Source organism: Carettochelys insculpta, chromosome 20, assembly GCF_033958435.1.
Source record: "Carettochelys insculpta isolate YL-2023 chromosome 20, ASM3395843v1, whole genome shotgun sequence".
Lineage (NCBI taxonomy): Eukaryota > Metazoa > Chordata > Testudines > Carettochelyidae > Carettochelys > Carettochelys insculpta.
The window spans coordinates 8960739-8984114 of NC_134156.1; the positions used below are offsets into that span (position 1 = coordinate 8960739).

At 41.7% G+C, this 23376-nt stretch overlaps 1 protein-coding gene across 1 annotated transcript; it reads left to right on the plus strand.

The window, feature by feature from the left end:
- The first annotated feature begins 8271 nt into the window (after positions 1–8271).
- On the plus strand, positions 8272–23057 carry SUMO2 (small ubiquitin like modifier 2). The gene is made up of 4 exons (XM_075014148.1): positions 8272–8501; positions 10666–10797; positions 15346–15417; positions 18146–23057. The coding sequence occupies exons 1-4, from the start codon at positions 8481–8483 to the stop codon at positions 18206–18208; spliced, it is 288 nt and encodes a 95-aa protein (XP_074870249.1). The 5' UTR covers positions 8272–8480; the 3' UTR covers positions 18209–23057.
- The last annotated feature ends 319 nt before the right edge of the window (positions 23058–23376 follow it).

Sequence of the window (23376 nt, forward strand, 5' to 3'; positions counted from 1 at the left end):
GGCGCGTATAGGACAGTCCGCTGGCGCGACAGGCCTGGGAGGACCCGCGAAGGTATAAAGGCGGGAGAGGCGACTCGCGCACCTCAGAGGGGGGTGGGGGAGGGTGTGTTGTAGGTGTTATCGCGCTGTGGGTGCCCTGTGCCGGCATTTCCTTGGGGCTCCCGTATTTACTCATAGGTCAGCCTCTGGTTGTCCCTCCCGAGCATTGGCCGGGCAGCTCTTTGGGTAGCTGTGCCCCGTGCCGGGGGTGCTTCCACTCACGGTGGGGGTAGGGCGCCCTCACCTGCCGGGGGGTAGCTGCCCCCATCAGGGGGAGCGGCAGCCGCGCTGGCAGGGCTCTGCTCCCGGGGGTGTGTGTGGTTGGGGGGCGGTCACGAAATGTATCTCACGTATGTGTTACCGCTCCCCATGGGCGAGGGGTCCTTCCCCGTGCGTCCGGGTTCAGGCAGCGACACGGTGTCAGGTCACAGCAGCAGCCAGCGACGTCGGGTTGGTTTGTAGGAGCCCGGGACTACAAAGGGGGTGGGAGACGGTTGTACCGCCTGGCTTGGAGGAAGCTCCCTCTGCTCGCTTCGCCTTTCACTCCTGCTGCATAGGTGGGGAGGGTGGAGTAAATTGGCCTGAGGGAGGGACTGCCTGACCCGCTTCTCATCCTGACTCGTGCAGGTGGTTGTACAGTCAGCACACAGACTGGTGCCAGAATTTGTGGATTAAGAGAGATTATAGCCAGCCATCCTTTGCCACCAGGGGACCTTGAAATGGCATATAACTCCTCACTTGTAATCTTTGTTGTTACAATTTTGTTTCTGGTGAGGGGTCTGAAAGAAGCTTTCTACATATTTATACTCTGGTGGTCTTAAATGGGACAGCATGTGGTTGGGTGCTTTGAAATATTACTAGCCTGCATCCATTTCACCAGGCTAAATTGAGAACATGATATGGGAAAAAGTGTCTGAGAGGTAGCTGTGTTAGTCTGTGTCTTCAAAAAAAACAAGAAGTCCTGTGGCACCTTATAGACTAACATATTCTGGAGCATAAGCCTGCGTGGGCAAAATAAAAGCTTTTGCTCCCAAATATGTTAGTCTGTAAGATGCCACAGGACTTCTTGTTGACATGGGAACAGATTCTCTTCCCTCCCCATCACTAGAAGGGATGTTAACATTTAACCAGTAAGCCTCACCTTAAATGGGTGAGGCTTATTTGTTATAGTTGACTTGTCGGGACTGGAGACAGAATAGGCTGGTCCTTGTTTTCATGCCTGTGTAGGCCAAGCAAGGGAACTCTGAGGTCAGTCAAATTTCAGCTTGCCCTTTTTAGAACTTTTAAGCTTTTCCAGCTAACTGGAAAGTTGGCCAGCAGCAAACTTTTTGAACTCACCACTTGCATAACCTTGGAATCTGAAAGCTAAAAGGATGTAATCTCTTAGAAAATAGAAAGTTTGTTGAAAAAGTGATTTATTTTTATTTCTTACTTTCTGAATCAGTCTCACAGTTTGAGGATGTGGGACTGATTGTGAAAGAGGAGGTTTGGAGGTACAGTAGTACATGTAGTCTATTTGCTACTCCGTGCCCAGAACTAGGATGAATACAACACAACAGCTTAGTTTTTATGCAGAAACAGAAAGGTTAAAATTGAGATTCATTAATAAGAATGAATACAAGAGAGGTAATGTCCTGCTCAGCTGGAGTACTCTAGTTCTGGATGCCACATTTTAAGAAACATGTAGATATTTTGGTTGTCCTTTGGTACATAATTTGGCAGAGACATTTTTTTCAGATGTAGATGAGATGAGCATATGATTGTATAGGCTTTTACAAATGTACAGAGTAATAGCTGTGGCGCTTAGTGAAATGATTGTTCATTTCCATATGTTGATTGTTTAGATATTAAACTCAACTGTCTTGTGGTGATATACAATAACTACAGTTAAGGTATTTTGTTGTCCCAGATTAGATTAAACTGATTTATTTTGAAGACACTCTAGAATTTATAGTGTCAGTAGAACGCAGAGTTAAAGTTGTTTGGGTGCCTTAACTATATTTCCAAATCTTGACAGAGGTGGTTGGAAAATTGCAGCAAAACCTTTTTTATCACAGAAGCATACCATTGGAAGAGACCTTGGGAGATCAAATCCAACCCCCTGCTCAATGCTGGACCAATCCCAATTAAATAATCCCACCCAAGACACGTGCTTCACCACTCCCTAGTGGAAGTTTTTTCTGATATCTAACCTAGACTTCCCTCATGGCAACTTGAGACCATTGGTCCTCGTTCTGTTGTCATTGCAAACAGCCTGTCTCCATTCTCTTTGTAACCCCCCTTCAGGTAATAGAAGTAGTAGCAGTAAGCCTCTTCCACTCCTACATCTTGGTGTGTAGGCCATTGACACCCATTTGCTAGCATTCCCTGTCCTGGGTGATCTTTTACAGGTGTATCCCATCTTTTTAGTGTTTAGAAAGCCAGAAGGTAGTTGAAGGTTGCCATTACATTCCCCCCCTCACTTCTCTTCTGTAGACTAAATAAGCCTATATCCCTCAGTCTCTCATAAGTCATGTGCTCCAGCGCCTTAATTCTTTTTGTTGCCCTCTGCTGGACTGTCCCATGCATCCACATTCTTTTTGTAATGGAGGGCCCAAAATGGGACACAATATTCCAGATGTGGCCTTCTCAGTGCCAAAAAAGGGATTAATCACTTCCCTACATCTGCTCGTAATGCTCCTACTAATGCAGCCCATTGAGCCTTCTTGACTGTAGGCACATTGTTGACTCATGTCCAGCTTCTCATCCACTGCAATGCCTGGGTTCTTTTCTACAGAAATGCTGCTTAGCTTAGCTGCTGTAACAGTGTTTAGGATTCTTATGTCTTAAGTGCAGGACTTTGCGCTTGTCCTTGTTAAACCTCATCAGGTTTCTTTTCGCCCAGTCTTCCAATTTGTCTAGGTCAACTCTAGACCCTATCCCTACCCTCCAGAATATCTACCGCTTCCCCATCTCAGTTCATCTGCAGACTTGCTGGGGTGCAATCCATTCACTCATCTAGGTCATTAAGGAAGATGTTGAACAAAACCAGCCACAGGATGAACCCTTGGGGTTCTCTGCGTGGCACTGATCACCCGCCAAACTTCAAGCTGTTAGTCACAGCCTGTTGATCCTGACAATCTAAACAGCTTTCTATCCACCTTTGTTCAGAGAGACTCCTCAGTGTACTTACTGTGCTTGGAAGCAAAGAGAAAGGAGGAGAAAAGATCCCAAAACACAACTTCTCGGAGGGTCTCCGAGGCTAACTCCCTCTGTTTGCAGCTCACTCCATTCGCTCTGACTGCTGGTTTTATGAGGCTGAAGCAGGTGACCCAGCTCAAAGCCTCAACTGCAAGCCAATTGATTGTAGCCTTAATTGTAAGTCAGTCAGTCACTCAAGGTCCACTTGAAACAAAGCACTCCCAATTCATACTTTTCAAAGTCATGCTTTAAATTCACAAACGTGGACAAACAGGCCCTTTGACTAGAAACAGTTCAAAAAAATTACAGGCAGGCACATGGATACTCACCCCACCAGCTCACAGCACAGACCTAATGCCTCAACTTAGTTCCTCTTGGATTTTTATCAAATTCATCAAGAGCAAAATCCCTTTGAATGTGGTTCAATTCCACTATTGTTCTGATAGCCCTTATATGGAGGACAGTGCAAAAATGTTTCTAGGAAAATCAAACAGGGAGTAGGTTTAAGCAACATTGGCAGAGCAGAAGGGCAGACAAGTAGGGAGGGTATGTGAACAGTTTTCATGAGTACAAGAAGCTTGACCTTGGAAGAGGGATGTGGCATCCTATGGTAAAAGGAAGATTATCTTGCCTCTTGTGTTTTGTATGGACAGAAATAGGGTGATAGTTTTGGGGAGCTGGAAAGGAGAAATCAAGTTTGGAAATGGGGGTCTGACCAAGAGTCTTAGTTGTGTGGATGGAAAGAATATTAGAAATGTAATGGAAGAAGCAGCTGTATTTTAGGCACACAACCTGCACACATGTGTCAAGGAGAAAAATGCATCTCTTGCCCATCTCTCCAAAGTTAGTAGCCTGAATAGTAAGGAGGGTTGATTGTGTTTTCATAGTTAGAGAATGCAGGAGGTGGTGATTTAAAAGAATTATTTCAGTTTTAACTGTGATGGATTTAAATTGACATGAAATACCCAGAAAGGCCTATCAGAGAGACAGACTGAGATGGGCTGGATTGAGGGAACTGGGTCAGAAATAGGAGGACTGAATTTCAAATCATCAGCATAAGGTTGAATCTCCATAGGTGGTAACCATTAAAATCTCTCTTCTGCTTCTGGTGTACTTACAAAAAAAAATTCTCTTCCAGTTTCTGAAGGCTATATTTTTACCTCTAACTTCCTCTTTTACTTTGTTTAGCTTTGATGGCATTTTTGGCCCTCCTTTTTTTATATGGGTGAATACATTTAGTGTGTGCCTTTATTAATGTTCTTAGTTTTTGTCTGTCTTGCAGGCATTTCATTCTTGTCACTGGTCCTTTTAATGTTTAATTAACTGTCTTCCTCATTGTTGTGTAGTTCCCTTTTCTGAAGTTCAATGCTACTGCCATGAGTTTCTTTGGTATAATAGTAAATAAAATGAATTATGGTTGCTCTTACTGAGTGGTTCAGCTACATTCACCTCTTGGATCAGAACCTATGCTCCACTTAGAACAAATCAAGAATTGCCTGTCCCCTTGTGGATTCCAAGACTAGCTCTGCCAAGAAGCAGTCACTGATGGTATCTGGATATTTTATCTTTGTGTCACATTCTGAGATATGTACCTAGTGAATACTGAGACAGCTGAAATCTCTACTCTTTTTATTCAAGCATAGAATTGTGTTCATAGAGGTTCTGTGGTAGATAGTACTGAATAAAGAAGCATAAAGAATTATGCTTTGTCCTTAGTGTTGATACTCTTTAAGAATTTGTGGGCTCTCATATCTTCCCTTTTATTTCTAAATTAATCTGTGAATGTTAATCCTTTTGGATCATGAAACTCTAAACTGTCTCTGGCAGTTCAATTGCATCAGCTTATATCATCTTTGCAAACTGTGATTTTTTGTGAAGCTGGTCTTTTTGTGTTTTCAATAGAATATATGCCAAAGCCTCAGGATTGCTTAAGTTAATTGTTCATACTGTATACCCTCCAAGAGCCCCATCATGGACCAAGATCCTATTGTGCTTGTCACATACCAACAGGGAATTAAAAAAATTACTAACTTCTGATCAAAACATGTAAGAACAGTCATTGTAGGAAGATTTACCTAATCTACTGTGAGTGGAGTGGTTTTTGTGCAGTAAGCAGACACAGCTTGGAAGAGTGTCTCCTTTCTGCTCCCTTACCAAGTAACCTCTGACTCTCTCCAGCTAGCTAGTTATCTCTCTGGTAGAATGTGTTGCCCAGTACTGAATGCAATGTTTCATGCCAAGATACAGCATGAATACAGTCAGCTCTTTCATATCTGGCAACCATGGGACTGGGAGGTTGCAGGATATTCAAATATTTGGGTAATAGAGAAGTATACCTAACAATATATAACACTAAAGAAAAACAAGATTAGATATTGTGAAACAAACAAATATATCTACAGTACTTTACCAACACCAGTAGTATTGTACACTGTAAACTTATATTGTATTTGCTGTATTTATTTGTATGTACTTTCACTATACTGTACTTATGGAAAGCTTAACTAAAATTTTCTTATGGTTAAAATGACTGAGAGTTCCAAATGATAGCATGTCCCATATGACAGAGTTTACTGTAGCATATTGGTAGCATTTTCAAATACAATTTGCTCTTTCCTAGCCAAACCATATTATAATTGTTAGGCATCATTTTTGGCCCCTTGAACATGAAAAGTGGTATTGAGGCCAGACAGTTGCATGGTACCCGATATTAGATTCCAACTATCAGAGCTGTGATACAGAGGGGAAATGTTAAAGTACAGGGGCAGCCAGGTTGTGATGTGACTCCACAAGGCAAATTTATGCTCCCTTCCACTGAATGCAGGTAGTGGTCAGTCCACAGAGTATGTGAAACCATAGGCGTAAGCCCCTCTTTTAGGTATGATGTCCTATGATTTCCTCAAATCCTTGGACCCAGGTCAGTGTGAACACTCAAAAGATAACCCCACATCACTGGTTATGAGGATCCAGTTTCTAGCCAGTCTTGTATAAAGCTAATTTGATGGGCCTTTAGAAGGGGGCTGGTCTTAGGGAAGAAAAATCCATTGCAGAAGACAAGGAAAAATTGGAGCAGCTTTCTTGGTGAAGGACTATTGAGAAAATCTGAAAGGAAGAATGAGTTTTGGTGATTGAATTTAAATTTTCTAAAGTTGCGCAGTAAGTGTTTTAGTCCATGCAATTTCTGTCATGTATCTCCTAAGTTTGTGGGTGATGCAGTTTATGTATTATACATGTATATTTTTAGTGTTTTGCTCTATAGCCAAATATGTATTGAAAACAGCAGGTGGGTATGATGGAGACAGTTGCATTAGCAATACCTAAATTGTAAAGGCTCAAAAACAACTTTGATGGAACCTATCCAACAGCCTGAGGCTATCAACTGAAGGTTTCAGATTTGCTGGTATCAATTCCATGGGTGTCCCCCATTATCCTGATCAATTCTTGGATGTATTTCCAAATGGCATTTGTGACAGCTTTCAGTGTAAGACATTTGGATTCAGTAAAATATTGACACATCATTGGTTCTTTGTGTAGCTGGATTAGAAACATCTGAATATCCCTGGATATTTTTAAGCATGGTAACAGTGGCTTGAAATGGTCAAATAATAAATGATATTCACAATAGAATGCTCTGAATTTGTTCTGGTATCTTTTATTATGTGATTTTTTTTTCACATGCAGTATCACATTCTTTCTTGGTTCAAAGATCTGAAAAATAAACCTTGAAAATAATTTCAGCTTGAGTCAGATTCAACCTTTGGGTGTACATGCAGGCCAGTACCCATGATTTTAGCTGAAACTACTAAAATTTGAAAGCGGAATTAACTTCAGTACACTTGATTTATGCCTCCAATTTCTTGAGAGAAAAGCCAGCATAGCATTCCTTTAGGTAGAAGAGTTCTGTCCTTCACAATTGAACTAGCCCCTTATAAACACTTCATATAACATACTAGACCCTTCACTAGCAAGGGGAAAGGGTGGGATGAAGAGTTTGAGGATTATCAATGTAATATTATGTAAGAATTTTACTGCTGTAGCTGGTGGTAATGTGTTGGTGGAATAATATAGGAGTAAACAGAAAGGATCATAGTGTCACAACTGCAAAGTGGCATACAAGATGTCTACATTAGGCTTGTACACTGGTAAAGCTGTCTTTTAGGAAATGCAGCTATCCCAACCCCACTACTGCTGTTCCCAGCATCAGTTTAATGGAAAAATTGTTCTGTTAACTGCTAATGGTTCTCAGGGAGATATAAACAGTGCCCCCACGAGAACCTCTCCTGTTGGTATTAGTCTGGAGTGGCTACGCTGCAGTGAGGCAGCTGTAGGGTTTTAAATGGAGACAGGGTGTAATGTGACTTACAGGGCAGAGACACAAGGGAGAGGCTGTGGCTTGGGATACCAAGGATAGGAGGTGATATTTCTAAAGAACAGGGACTGTGCTGCAGGTGTGGGTGAAGGCTGGGACAAAAGAAGGTGTAAGTAGGGGTGTAAGCACCTATGTATGGAGGTGCAGGTGTACCTGAGCAGCAAGGGGGCATTGGGAGACCTAGGTGGCAAAACTTTGCCAGAGGGAGAACGGAGAGCCCTGAGGGGGTAGGGGACACTTGGCAGTGCATGTGGACCACAGTACAGATGGGGATGGGACACATTTGCAGCAGAGGCTGTGCCTGGTCTCAGAAGGGGGTTTATAGAAGGGGAGTTTGGTGATTCCTGGAGTGATACCCCAGGTCTGTGGCCCAGAAGGGACCATAGAGGAGGGGTTAATTGGGATGCCCCTAGGCTGTGTATCTAGGGGAGGTAAAGGGGCCCAGCTAGGGCCAGAAAGGCGCAGAGCCCAGGGCTGGGGAAGGCTGCCGTGGGAGGAGAGAGGGGTGTGTAGTGGGGCACCTGGGCAAATGGAGGCCGCAGCCACAGGCCGGCGGCCATTTTGAGAGGACAATACACGCCGCTCGGGCACGGCACGGCCCGTTGCGCCCGGCGGGGTGGGGGGGCGCGCACGCAGGGCTGGGAGACGCCCGTGCGCGCGCACGCTCCTCCTCTCGGCTGTGTTATGTAACGGATCAGCGCGCTCCCGGCCGCCGGACCCAATGGGGCCTGGGCTGTGGGGCGGCGCGGCCGCGCGCACGCAGGCCAAGGCGCGGCCCCGCGGCAGTGCGTGCGCGCTCACCCTAGCCTCCCCCTCTCTCTTTTCGTCTCGCTCGGTCTTTCTGCCCCCCTTTGTGAAGCGTTCGGAGCGGCCCGGACCCTCCTGACTCACTATGGCCGACGAAAAGCCCAAGGTGAGGGAGAAACGCCGGGCGGGGGCAAGGAGAGGCCAGGCTTGGGCCCAGCCTGGCGGGAGAGTAGCCCTGGCTCTGTCGCGCCGGCTCTGCGCGCCATTTTCCTCCCCCCTCCGCGCCAGGCCCGGTCGCCTTCGCGCTACGCTCCCTGTCCCGTGCAAGGCCGCCCGGCCCGGCCCTGCTTTCCCCCGGCGGGGGAGGAGCTGGCTCCGTGCCAGGAGATCGCCGGGGGCCGCAGCGGGGTGAACCGGGGGGCCCTTTTTCCCCTGTCCCAGGGAGGCCGGTCCAAGTGCGGCTGTCGCCCCCGCCTCCCCGAGGGGCTGTCGCCCCCGCCGGCCTGGGCCTGGCCTTGCAACATCCCACGCCTACCCTGGGGAAGGGGACCCTAAATAGCGCGGCGGCTCTTGCCCCTGCTGGGCCTGGGCAGGGCAAGACGGTAGATCACGCCCCGGCTCTTTTGTGCCTCCTAGTGCTCAGCGCCCCCTGCCCTGGGCGGGTCTCGCGAAGCTCTGCGCGAGGGATGGGGGCAGCGTGGAGCAGTCTGCGGTTCCCTGCTGCTGCGTTTTCATTTTAAATGGAGTTTGAAGGCGCCAAAAGCCTCTCCCATTTAAAGGACCCGTCCTCCCTTCCTTCCAGGCTCGGACTGTGGCTCTCCCTAGGCAGCAGGCTGTGGTTATGTTCCTCTCTGCCCACCCTCCTTTGCTGGACTTTCTGTCACATGCAAAGACTGTTTGTTGTGCTCTGAAATCTTATGCGAGGCTCAAAGGGTTTGGAATTAGGAGGACTTGGCCAACAGTGTGGTAAAGGATGAAGTTAGAACACAGCCCCGTGCTGGGTGTCTCTGGTATTGCCTCTTCAATAAAGCAAAGTTTTCGGAGAGCTGCCTGTATCCGAAGGACAGGTGCTTAGTTTGAATTGCCTAGTGTTGTGTGAGTGCATTGGGTAGTTTATCTTCCCTATTAGAGTCCTCCACTCAAGCCCCAAATTATTTGGAAATAAGGTGTATGTTTTTTGTCTCTGAGGCTAATTAACCACTGGAACAATTTACCAAGGGTCATGGTGAGTTTTCAGACATTCTTAATTTTTAAATTGAGGTTGGATCTTCCTCCTCCCTGCCCCAAAGATAAGATCTAACAACTATATTAGAGAAATTTGGTCCTCTCTGTAGTTTGGCCTCCTTTTTTAGATTATCCCAATGGATTTCTTTGGCCTTTAGAATTTATCAGTATATGAAACTAAAACCCACAAATCAAAACAAAAAGCAGTCAAGTAGCACTTTAAAGACTAGCAAAATAGTTTATTAGGTGAGCTTTTGTGGGACAGACCCACTTCTTCAGACCATCTGAAGAAGTGGGTCTGTCCCACGAAAGCTCACCTAATAAACTATTTTGCTAGTCTTTAAAGTGCTACTTGACTGCTTTTTGTTTTGATAGTGTATAGACTAGCACAGCTTACTCTCTGTTACTAAAACCCACAAAGTTTTTGCATTATTTGTCTGGATTATGTTTTTATTGAAGTAGAAGATTTCAAACTGGGATTTTTCTTTTTCTTTTAAAAAGGATAAAGCTCCTAGTTTGAGGAGCTAATTATTTTAATGGATTCATGGAAGCATAACAAAATACAAGGTCTGAACTTGCTTCCCTTTCAGCACTGACATTGAAGTTAAACTTTCTTCTAATCTGTAAATTGCAGAAATTGCTTTACTGGTTAAGTTAAAGTGAGGGAGATAATGTATAGGATATTTGAGATTACAATTGTAAATTTAGTTTATTTTAAAATGATAAAATGTACTGTTGTATGTGAGCAAGTGACAAAAATATATATTTTTCTTTAGCTTTGGAGAATAGTCGCAGTAAAACAGCTAATATGTGTCTGTCTTCCTTTTAAGGTTATCTTCCATCGCCATTGTGTGTGCTGTTTATTTCAGTAGGTCTTGACAGAATTTGTTAATTTCAGTCCTGTAGGTTTTTTTGCCTTTTTGAAAATGTGAGGTGTTTCACACTAGGAAAATTGAAAAACACTAACTCTTTTTTTATAGTTCAAAGCATGAAGTTTGTAGTGTACTTTTGCTCTTCTGTAATAAACTGTTGCTAGTTGGTAAAATATTAACCTATTTTATGCTTTTTTTACAATCATCTTCTCCTTTCTGTTTTCTCCTCAACAGGAAGGAGTGAAGACTGAAAACAATGACCACATTAATCTGAAGGTGGCAGGGCAAGATGGGTCTGTTGTGCAGTTTAAGATTAAGAGGCACACGCCACTTAGTAAACTCATGAAAGCCTATTGTGAACGACAGGTGAGGTGCTTATGGTGAATATTGTAAGAAATAATGTCTATAGTAAGGGTCGTTTACCTTAAGATGGATGAGGACAATAAATATTATATAAAGGTATTGCCTGTTTGACAAAACCCAACACAGTAGATATGTACTGCTTTGAGGGTCTGTTGCTAAACAAACTGGGAGAAAGTTTTCAAGAAATTTTAACCTTTGTTTTATCTATTTTTTTTAAAACATCTGTTTTACAGTCGTCTCTTGTTGGCAGACAACTTTAATATAGCAACCTCCAAAATGTGGAGAGGTGGGGTATAAGAGCGTGGCTAGGCAGCTGAATCTAATATGTACCTTTCTAACAGTTTTTGTTCTTACATCAGACTTCTGACTTTTGGGGCTTAGTTCTTATCTACAGATGTAGAAAATGTCAATGGTTGGTTATAGATTCAGACTTTAGAAATGGCAGTCTTATTTTGAAATTGGTAAACCTCATTCCATAAGGAATAGTGCCTATTTTGAAATAGGTATTTAAAAAAAGGGGATGTGTAGACAGAGAATGGGGTTTATTTCAAAATAAAGCTGTTGTGTAGACGTAGCATTTCAGATCAGAGCCCCTGTAAGCAGTGCTATTTCACACACTATTTCAGAATAAATTTTGCTTCCTTGTAGTGTAGATGCACTATTCGGGGATAGTTTATTTTGGAATGATATCTCCAGAATAAGCTATTCTGGAATAACTCTGTATTGTAGACATACCCTTATGGAAACTTATTTTTGGTCATAGGTGTGGGAAAAGGTGCTGTTTCTTCTCCAAAAGGCTTGTTTTTGGCATCATTAAGTTAATCTAACCTCACAAGTTGTACTGATTTTAACGATACTTGTATGAGAACATAAGAACGGCCATAGTAGGTCAGACCAAAGGTTCATCCAGCCCAGTATCCTATCTGCTGACAGCGGCCAATACCAGGTGCCCCAGAGGGAGTGGACCAAACAGGTATTGATCAAGCAATCTCTCTCCTGCCATCTGTATCCAGTTTCTGACAGACAGAGGCTAGGGATGCCATTAATGGACCTAACCTCCATGAATTTATCTAGTTCTTTTTCAAGCCCTGTAATAGTCCTAGCCTTCACAGCCCCCTCTTGCAATTTAAGGAATCGCTATACCTCTATGAATGTTGCATGTTGTATGGGTATAACTATTTCAATAAAAATCAGACTCCTGTCTACAATAGATACATTGGTACAAAAACTGCGTGCACCGGGTTTAAGTCTAGCAATTCTGTTTTTCTCATGCTAAGGTGGGGTATATTTCAAGGGATTTATGCACTGAGGTCAAATGAAAGCTATTGGGTTCATTTAAATTCTTTTGTTGTGTGATTACAATGTATAAAATACTATCAAAGATGCTTAAAAGTACTTTTTTCCATTTTTTGGGTTTGAGCTAATCTTGGGAGCCTCAGGAAACCTAGGTATAAAGCAGGAGGACTTCAGCTGACTTACTTAATGGTGAGAATGGATTTGATTCGAGCAACAACCACCCTTGACAGTCAGAATTAGAGATCATTTTGAATGATGCATACTTTCACATTGAAATACTATGACATCATGTCCCAGTATTAAAGGCTGGAGTGCAATCCATAAGTTTTTCTTACCCCAGTAGGTGGTGTGACGACAAATTAGTGATGGTTGAATAGTGTGAGTGTTAGTCTGTATCTTCACGAAGCAAAAAAAAAAAAAAAAAAAGGCAGTCTTGTAGCACCTTAAAGGCTAACAATATTATTAATTTGGTGATGAGTTTACATGGGACAGACCCACTTCTTCAGATCTGTCTAGTCTAGTCACTCCAAGGCAGGATGAGTACTAATTTAGGTGATTTTTGAAATGAGCAGAAACCAAATTTTGAATAACCTCCAAAGTTTAGTTAAAATAGGAAACTAGGTAAGCAACTATTTCAAAGTAGGGGTGTCAATCCATTTGTCACTCGCCACATGTGGCAAATATGACACTGTGTGGTGGAGAATACAGGGGATGGCCAACCCACAGCCCTTGGAGCCTTTAAATGTGTCTCCCCCTGCGAGCTGCACATGGGAAGTGTCATCTGCCTGCTTGCTCTGCATGTGCACCCCACTGCTTGGAAGCAGAATTGTGTGGTGGCAGCCCCAGCAGTTCTGGAGAGTTGCTGGCATTGAAGAACAGAGCTGGCTGGGGGTGGCCGGCTCTCTGGGAGGCGGGATGTTTGGGGGCGGGGTGGGGGGGCTGGCTCTGTAAAGTTTTGTGTAACAATGTGGAGGATATGGAAAGATGACAACCCTCAAGTGAGGCGATCTTTGAATTCCTATTGGATGCTGCTGTTCTAAAGGGTTCACAAGTTGGGGGCAAAGATTTTTTAACTTGAAGGCCTAAAGATAGATACTTAAGAATCTAAACAGCTGGACAGATTTTTCATAGGTGCTTTTGTAGATTCCACTACTTCATCTGAAGTCATTGAGCATTGCAAAAGGCTCACTTCTTAAAAATGAGAATTGTGTGTAGACTCCTGAGCTTCAGATTTTTGGCTAAGAAACATGAAGTTGAAACAAAAAACTCATATCTATGGAGGCCAAAACAAAAGCTAGGCAGTTCAGAGAACTATGTATCTTTAAAGAGTAGAAGTAATGTTGTGCATATAATTGGTCTAAAATAAAATAGTCCAGAAATAGGTTCAGAAGATGAACGTTATTGAGGATCATTGTTTTGGGAATAATATATTACTGGAAATTGTTACAGTATATTGGATTCTTCTGCACTTAATGCTTTTGTGCGATTGGAGATCTCAAATACACTTTTTCTGTCAGGTCTTACTTGTGCCCAGTACAAAATTGCCAGGAACCACAACTGGTGTTGTGACTCTCCATGTGTTCTTTTTCTGTTGGTGGAGCCTCGAGTTTTCCCCCTCTTGGTCGTCCTTCTCTCAAATACTCCACTTTAGTAACTAGACATAGTTTCTGGAAGAGTCCATCAATAGCATGCTTTCTATATGCACTACTTTGTCCTTCAACACTGGAGCTTGAACCAAATTCCTTTGTGCCGCAGACTGTTGTAGAGCCACTTTGTTGCTTGGTCAGCCACAGGCTTATATCTTAAACTTAGATGATCTTATGGATGAACAGTACCAGAATCTGAAGACTTACTTCAGGCCTTCAAGATGAGGATGTTGCCTTAGTGGGAAAATTCCTTCATTATGAGCTGTAGTTGGTCAGATTTTACTAATCTGAATAGTCTTGCTAAAACATTTTTCCTGACAACGCAATCCCTCAATAACAAGTCATCAGTAAAACCAATTTTTGTTTCTTGTTCCATGGCTGACAAGGACTTGTCAGGGCTGTCAGGACCTCTTTCTCACTGACTGTTCCTTGCTCAACTTATCTTGGCTATGTCTGCTCTGCATAGACCTAGTGGACACTGACAAAAGACTTTTTAGGCTAGTGTAGGAACACCACTTCCCCATCTAACAGCCCATGTAAGAATGATAAATAGTATTTTCACAGGAGGACGGGGTTAGCAAATGATTTAATGAATTAAAAAAATCTTGAATTTAAAAAGTTCTGTTATCCTATCTGGGTAGTCTCCCTATGAAGGTAGATTACTCCCTTAAAACCTGACTTAATTTGCCACCTGAAGTGGTTAATTTTACTGGTTTCTTATCTGTGTGTATTCTAGATAATACAGGTTCTGTAACTTCATCTCATCTATGTGTCCCTTATATTCAGTAAGGAAGCTATTAGCATTAGATGCTGGAAATTTAAAATATTTTAATGTCAAAGGTAACCAGTCAGGAGTAATTTAGCTACTTTAAGTCCTTTCAGACTACCAGGTTGATGTGAGCTTTCCTGGAAGAAAAGAAAAGTTGTAGAATATTGCTGCTTTTGGAGACTGAAATAGAGCTGTGCTGCACATTTGAGCAGGGATATTTTTTCACTTGTGACACTTGCCACCTAAAATGCTACTTCTAACTTTATTACAAATGACTTATTGAAAATTCTTGTATTTTTTTTCCAGTGGCTACTGGCCATCAGAACGTGACTTGGGATTTCTGGTATACTAAGGGCTTGTTTACACTTCAAAGGGGGCATGGTAATCAAGGTGATGGGAGATTACTAATGAAGTGCTGCGGTGAATATGCAGCACTTCATTAGTAAACACACACACGCACACGGTGGCAACTTTGAAGTGCCGGCATATTCACCGCAGCACTTTATTAGTAATCTCACGTTATTCTGATTACCATGCCCCCTTTGAAGCTGGGGGCAAGTGTAGACCTAGCCTAAATGTACTGAACTAATATTCAGTTAATAGGGGCGATGATTCATCTCTTTAGAAACTAAACGCACTGCACTATAAGTCAGAGGCAATCACTACAAATCCTTGCACTATTATGTCTTGCAAATTCACAATTAGTACAGGAGGAGAGGAAGGGGATTATAGCACCAATTGGGATTGGTTGGCCTCTTATTATTACAGTATAGCTCCAGTTACAAGTCAAAGTGAAGACTAGACAGCATTTAACATGTCACTTATTTCTCTTTGTGCTAGGGTTTGTCAATGAGGCAAATCAGATTCCGGTTCGATGGGCAGCCAATCAATGAAACAGATACACCTGCACAGGTAAAAAAAAATTATATTGAAAGCATGCTGCGGATGTTAATGGTTGTGTATAACACAACTGCTCAAGGGAAACATCCATATAACTATTAATGCTTAAGTATTATGTTTTGACTTGGTATAATTTTGGACTTTACAGTAACTAGTTCAGAAGTGTTGAAGACCATAACAATATCCAGAATATTAAATTTATACCAGAACATTGCCAGATAAGATGATGTATAGCTTCTAGTGAGGCTAAGCCCTGTATGGATATTACTTTATGTTTGCAATGATTGTGATGGGTTAATATTCCTGTCGGGTAAGTACTGAAGTTCTTTTGAATAATATATACACACAGAGAGGCCTACCAGGTGATGGTTCTATATTGTAGAACTATATACCATACAATAATATAAAAACTGTTCAGCATCTGTAGTTTGATGTTGGTAGCTCAGTAGTGTAAAGTTACCAAATGTCGTGCAGTTGGGATGGCTGAAATATATGTTTAAAAACAAAAACCAGACCAGTAATGTAGAGTGATAGTAGTAATTGGTGATGATGCCCACGAATGTCTTTTTGTGGGGGTGATATATATAATTGCACACAAGCACTTGCCCCACAATTGCGTGCTGTTTAAAGTTTATGCTTTCAGCATGCCATCTCATAAGTAAGGGACTTGACAATTCTGCCAGTGCTTTCATCAGGCTGTTTGCAGATTTTTACTTCAGAGAATACGCTACCACATCTGTTTAAATTTTAAACTTTTGGTTGAACCTGAAATGCAGCAAAAAACAAATTATGTGCAATTTTTACTCTTCTACATGCATATTATGAAAGTGAAATCCGTTCACTGAAAACAGTAAACTTCATGGACTTCCGGCAGAAACAGAATCTGACCCTTAGGACTATACCAGAAGCTTTACACCGGCACATCTGCGCCAATGTGCTGTAGGTACAGGGTCTCGGTACATGTACACAGCAGTGTTATTTCGAAATAATTCATTCTGAAATAGCTTATTTTGAAATAACACAGCTGCACACAAGAATGCATTTTGAAATAACGTGCAGCTATTTTAAAAACACGTCTGGACACACAGTGCATATTTTGAAACAGTGATATTGGATGCCAATGTGGCTTATTTTGAAATAGCGCTATTCTGGCTATGTCTACACTAGCCAAAAACGTTGAAATTGCCATGCAAATGGCCATTTTGAAGTTTATTAATGAAGTGCTGAAATACATATTCAGCGCCTTATTAGCATGCGGGCAGCCGCGGCACTTCAAAATTGGCGCGGCTCGTCCAGACGGGGCTCCTTTTCGAAAGGACCTCGCCTACTTTGAAGTCCCCTTATTCCTATGAGCAGATGGGAATAAGGAGACTTCGAAGTAGGCAGGGTCCTTTTGAAAAGGAGCCTCCTCTGGACGAGCCGCACGGCGGCGAACCGCATCAATTTCAAAGTACCGCAGTCGCCCACATGCTAATGAGGCGCTGAATATGTATTTCAGCGCTTCATTAGTAACCTTCGAAATGGCCATTTGCATGGCAATTTCAAAGTCTTTGGATAGTGTAAACACGGCCTCTGTGTCTTAACAGTGCCTATTTCAACATTATTCCTTCTGCAATAAATTTTATGACATTTGAAATAATATGTATGCTATTTTGAAACAGGGTGTGCGTAGTGTGGGTGTTAGCAAAATTATTTCAAAATAGTGGCTAGTATTCTGAAACAACTTGCTGTGTGGCTGTGGCCTTAGACATACTTCTCTGGGCTTTTTTTTGCGGTGTAAGCTCCATTTGTACTTTTAATGACTCCAGAATGCCGGTTGCAAGACTTGTATTACAGAAAAGACTTATGTGATTTATTTAGCACTCTGGTACTGTTTGTTACATTGCCATACAACGTGTCTGGAAACTATCATTAAACTCCTTGTACCTCGTAACTGATATCTTATTTTCTTCTTTTGTTGTTACTTTGACCATAGTTTGCTTTCTTTAATACTGTAGATTAAGCCACTTAGATGCTATGCATTTGAACAACCACAGGATGGAATGGAGGTGGTACACTAAGGGAAATGGGGGAAAGGAAGGGTGAAATGGTCTGATGAAGCAGGCAAGGGAATTCGAACATGCTAATGCCTGTGAGGCCCTTAGAGAGCAGATCTTCCTTTGTTTTAAGTAGTCAATTATCCACCATTTTTAATCACTCTTGGGCTCCGTCTACACTAGCCCAAAACTTCAAAATGGCCACGTAAATGGTCATTTTGAAGTTTACTAATGAAGCGCTGAAATACATATTCAGCTCCTCACTAGAATGCTGGCAGCTGCAGCACTTCAAAATTGATGTGGCTCACCGCTGCGCGGCTCATCCAAATGGGCCTCCTTTTCAAAAGAACCCCGGCAGCTTTGAAATCCCCTTATGCCTAACAGCAGATAGGAGTAAGGGGATTTCGAAGTTGCTGGGGTCCTTTTGAAAAGGAGCTGCGCGGTGGTGAGCCGCATCAACTTTGAAGTGCTGCGGCTGCCGGCATTCTAATGAGGTGCTGAATATGTATTTCAGTGCTTCATTAGTAAACTTTGAAATGGCCATTTTGAAGTTTCGGGCTAGTGTAGACATGGCCTTAAAGTTTCATGTTCCTGTAAGGCAGGATGAATGCATAAATTTGGGAGTTCGTTCTGTTCATTTTAAATTGCGATAAGAGTTATATGCAAATATATGTGAAACTGACATTTCTTTCTTTCTGATACAGTTGGAAATGGAGGATGAAGATACAATTGATGTGTTCCAGCAGCAGACAGGAGGAGTCTACTAGAAAGAGAACCTGCTACTTTCCTCTCCAGAACTGTGCTCCCACAGATGACACATTCACAATTAGAAAAATGAGACTTGGTTCAGCCACATCCTGACTACTGCAGTATAGTTTTTTTTTTCTCTTCTCTTTCTTTCCCTCTTCCTTCTATTGTACATAAAGTATCTGGTGTATGTGCGCAGACACAATGCATATTTTTTTTAACTCAATGGCCAATGGTATGTTTTGATCAACATGGAATGGAGATGGGGTGGGGGGGAAAAAAAACTGGTTCTGTGAAAATACCCCTTTTCTCCATTGTGGCATGCTCCTTCAACTTTTATCTTTATATTCCAATAAGTTATTTTGCTCTCACTGTTGACAAACAAAAACATTGCATACTTTGTTTGATTGGATAATTTCAATGTTTTTCTTTTATCATTGTAAAAGCAAGGACGATTTTATAACTTTTTTGTACGTAGCTGTTACATGTAGAGCATAACAATCTGTCTAAGTAGGGGTAAATTACTCCAAAAACATTGATCCTAGGTAGTTTCCCTTCAAGTAAACCGTCTTGTTGTTTAAATAAACTTCTTGTTTAAAATAATCAGTTTTCTCTATTTTTCTGCATAGTGGTAATACTTAGCACTTTTGTAGTTCTTTATATCTCTACAACAGTGTACAAATTTTAATCCTCAAGCACCTACACTTTTTTCCAAAGGTGTGTCTGCACTGCAGCTGGTAGCAAGCCTCCTAGGCCTGGTGGACACTCCATTTAGCAGGCTTGAGCCAGTGCACTGAAAACAGTGTGCACGTTGCAGCTCTGAAAGAGATTCAGGCTAGCCACCAGAGCTCAGAGTAAGTAGTCAGCTTGAGATACAACAGCCAAAGCTCTGCTTTTAGGCATACAACTCTACTAGTACAAGTCTGTGCTCCCATGGTGGAAGGTTTGCTCCCAGCTGTAGCACAGATATAACCTATGCAGTAAGCAAATAAGTATAATCCTATCAAGAAGAGTACAAAATATGAGGGCAACAGTGGAGAGGAGCTGTAATCCAAGATTTCAGTGAGATAACTAAGATCACTTTGTTACTTCCTCCTTTCACTGTCTGTATATAACGTTCCTGTTTGGATTTAGGTCTGTTCTACGTCACCAGCAATCTCCAAAGGCTTTCAGCTAGTCACAGGTACTTTATGCATAAAGGAAGTAGGAAATAAAGCCCTGCTCCTTGATGACTAGCTTTTGCAATAGGACAAAGAGCCCCAAGAGGAGTTAGTTTTAAGTGATCCCCGTGCCTGCTACCCTTGCAGATTTAATAATTTCAGTCACAGTTACTCCATGCATGGTAGAATATGGCCTCTATGCTTTAGAAAAAGTTAGATGGTTGACTGTTTTCTCACATCTCCTGGTAACACATTGTTACCCAATTTAAGAGGATTCATAAATACGTGCGAAGAATAAAGCACTGAACATTCCTATGTTTTGTGGTAATTTTTAAAAAAAACTTTCTGGGAATATTGGTCTCCTGTTGTAGGCCTCTGCTTGATCTCCAGTTAGTTTTAAGGAATTTCCAATGCTAGTAAGCAGCGTATTTCCTTCCTTAGCACGCACTTCAGATTTACACTTCTGTAGAGGTGAAATTGCTGTTTGCTGCAAATATTTGTGTCTAGTGTCACCAGTGAAATGATAATCCTTTTAGTTCCTTTCAGTTTAGTTTTAGTTTCCTCCAGCGTCCTGTGTGGGAATTTGAGAATCTTTTCTCCAGGAGTCTTAGAAGCTCTTCCAATTCAACCTGGCCAAGAAGGACTTCTCTCTCCTGAGACTTCTGAAAACCCACTCAGTCTCATTCTTTCAGCTGGATGGTATGTCAAAACTGTTCTTTGGAAAAAACTGAATTTCCTTCAGCTTCTGAAAATAGAGGATGAGTTCTCCTTACATTTCATTTCTTGGTCTCTCTTGCTTACATTTAGGCTGAAAACTTGCATTTTGATTTTTGCTCCTTCTTCCCTAAGGAGGTAGGAGTGTAAAAGAGACAGACGCCCACGTTTCCGAAAGTGCTATGGTATCCCTTAACCTCATAAAGAGGTACAATGGTGCTTCATTTGTCATTAACCTGCCCATTGAATTCCTGTCAGCACCGTGGGGAGCTATGTGATTTTTTTTTTTTTTTTTTTTTGGCAAGGAAACCAGACCTATTAAAATGAGCTTATACCCAATTTACAAAAGTTTCCCTGTCCAAAAGAGGAAAGAAATATATCCTCTGTAACAATGAGTCAGGTGCTGTAGCTTTAAGAATATCCCTTGTCATCATGAGTCCTTACAGAAGGATTGCAATGTTGTTAAAATCTGCAATCAGTTAACTTCAGTTCCTTTGTATCTAGTACCTCATTCTCCAACTGGTATTGCTTTAGATGGAGCAGATGCTTTCAGGTTAACAGTTACCTGGAAGATGATTCTATGGGCACAAGTTCCTATTGCCTTAAAAATATTTGACAACCAAAACCATTTTTGTCCACAAATCTTTCAGAGACCTTTTCATTCAGCTGGTCTAGCAAACTGATGAATAGAATATTTGTCCCAACTTATAAAATGTAGCATACCAAATCTTTTAAAATCCACAAACTAGTCCTTTGGATCTTGTCCTGGTGTGCTTTTGCAGTTTGCATCCCTTTGACTTAAATGATACTTCCTTTGAAGATTCCACTGCTGCTACACTCCTTATGGGCTTTGCAGTTGAGTCCTGCTTCCCAGAGTCTGAATGGCTGCATGATCTCATCCTCACTACCAAAATGCCATATTGCTGATGAGCATCAGGAGCAGATTCATCCAAACATAGCTTTATTAGCAATGTGGATCAGAACAAATGTTCAGCACGCTTTCAAAAAACATGAAAATGGAGTTGGATTAAGATGGCTTGATAAGTGCAAACCCCATTCAGATGGTTTTTGTGTTTACAGTAGCAGCCAAACTATTTTCAATCTCTGAAGAAAGGCAAAAGAGTGGGTTGATAGATGGTCTTCCTAGTATAGACAAGTCTTTCATATATATGATACGTTGAGGACCTTCAAGGGCTTTGTTATTTTGAAATTTAATTTAGCTATCTCAATAACATTTATTTTAAAGTGGTTGTCATGTAGGTAGGCCCCCATATTTGTTTTCTTAATGAGGCTATGAGGTCTATAGGTCCATAATGAAGAGAAATGTTGTGGGGAATGCATGCTAGCTATGCACAATAAAGATCACGTGGCCTCCTTCAATACAAAAATGTTAATGACAGATTCCTCGTTAGATCTTCACGAAGATACAGTTTAATTTTACTATCTTCATAAATAATGGCCATCCCACCAAATAATATACAATGTCTGTTTTTGGTTACACAAAGATTTATTTCACCATATCTGTTTTCTTAACAAAAAATGTAATCTAGGAGTTAAAATAGGGCAGTAAGAGCCAGAACTGTTCTGGGTTTGGATGAAGTCTTGTCTTAGAACAAGTAACCTGTGCCATCATTTTCAGATGTGGCTGCCTAAAATTATAGATTTAAATCAATATATATGGACCTTAAAGCAAAGTGACTTGAGTTTCAGAGATCCAGCTGCCATTCACTTCAGTGGGAGCTTGTGGTTCTTATACCTAAATATCAGGCAGTTTTACTCAGTTCTGTAATTATGGATTTAAGTATCCATCTTTAGGCACACAGGTTTGAAAATATTGGTCTTCTGTGCCTTAGTTTTTCCATCTGCAGAATGAGGATGATAATATCTATCCATCTAACCAGTGATTTGAGGATTAATGTTTGTTAAATGCTTTGAGATGTTCAAAGAAGTGCAAAGTATTATGACATGCTTGACATCAGAACGTTCGGAAATGGAACCTTTTGAGTGGCTAATGACTTCTAGGGGGGCAAGGAAATACTTCAAGAAGGCTGTGTCTCCACTAGATCCCTTCTTCTAAGGGGGCATAGTAGTCAGCCTGCTTGGAGAATACTAATGAAGTGCTGCGATGAATATGCAGCACTTCGTTAGGCTAATTTTCCCTGCGGCAACTTTGAAGTTGCAAACTTTGAAGTGCTGGTGTGCCGTGTAGCCGTGGGCACTTCGAACTACCCGTGCAAGTTCAAAGCACCCTTAATCCCCAAAATGTTACAACTTCGAAGTTGCCGCCGGGAGAATTAGCCTAATGAAATGCTGCACATTCATGGCAGCACTTTATTATTATTCTCCAATCAGGCTGATTACCATGCCCCCTTCAAAGAAGGGGGCTACTGTAGACATAGCCAAAGAGTATCTCTTTTACATCACTATACTGGCATAGAGCATATTCTAATTGGCTTTCAAATAAAAAGCTGATCAGATCAAGTAATGCTCTTAAAATATAGTATGATCTGGTGCTGCAAAATATGTACAATGTCAAAACTAAGATACTGATATAAAATAAACCTCTTGGTAAAAGATAGTTATGATCAACACAGATACTCTTCTAACGATAATATTTTCCAGTAACTTCCCTTTGTTATTCATATGGTCTACCCAGCTTAAAGTTAAGTGCTTTCATTTTGTCTGATGGATGCTGATTATATGGTGATCATTACTGCGCCATTCTTGGAAAGATATGTTACGATTAGCACAAAGAACTGAGTTTGCTTCAACCAATCAGAAACTAGTGGATTTCTAAGGATCTATCTGTTGGTTGTTTTCAAAGTTAAAAGGAAGGTGGTCATCTTTTTGATCTTCATATTTTAAATATAAAGTGATTATAAAAACATGAGATTTTTATAAGATAGACTGTGGCCTCTTCTCCGTACATGTCTGTATTCCCTCGTGTGATGGAACAATATTATTCTGGAAAAATAAAACAAAGTATAATTTAAAATATTTTTATTCCTTTCATATTGGACCATGTTAAATAGTTTTTATATGTAATTATTATTGTGTTTTATCTACAGTAGGACAGCATGACAAAGGTGGACTAGGCCCTGAGGCCTCCTCCCTGCCACACCCTGGAAAATAGCAGTGAAGAGAGTCTTTCATGCTCCCTAGGGAGGCTGAATGGGATGAAGACACTCAGGAAAGAAGCTGCAGGGCCCAGTAGGTCCATATAAAAGAGAGCTTCAAGTCTAGCATAAATTCAATCTGTGGGAAGAGACTGGGAAACCAAGAGGTGGTTCTGGTTGGTTGCTAGGGCAGGGTCA

Bases quoted from the DNA above. Each gene is read 5' to 3' on its own strand.
- SUMO2 (XM_075014148.1), top strand. From the start codon at position 8,481: ATGGCCGACGAAAAGCCCAAG. The intron at 8,502-10,665 runs GTGAGGGAGAAA...TCTCCTCAACAG, and splicing joins TGGCCGACGAAAAGCCCAAG to GAAGGAGTGAAGACTGAAAA. The intron at 15,418-18,145 runs GTAAAAAAAAAT...TTTCTGATACAG, and splicing joins AAACAGATACACCTGCACAG to TTGGAAATGGAGGATGAAGA.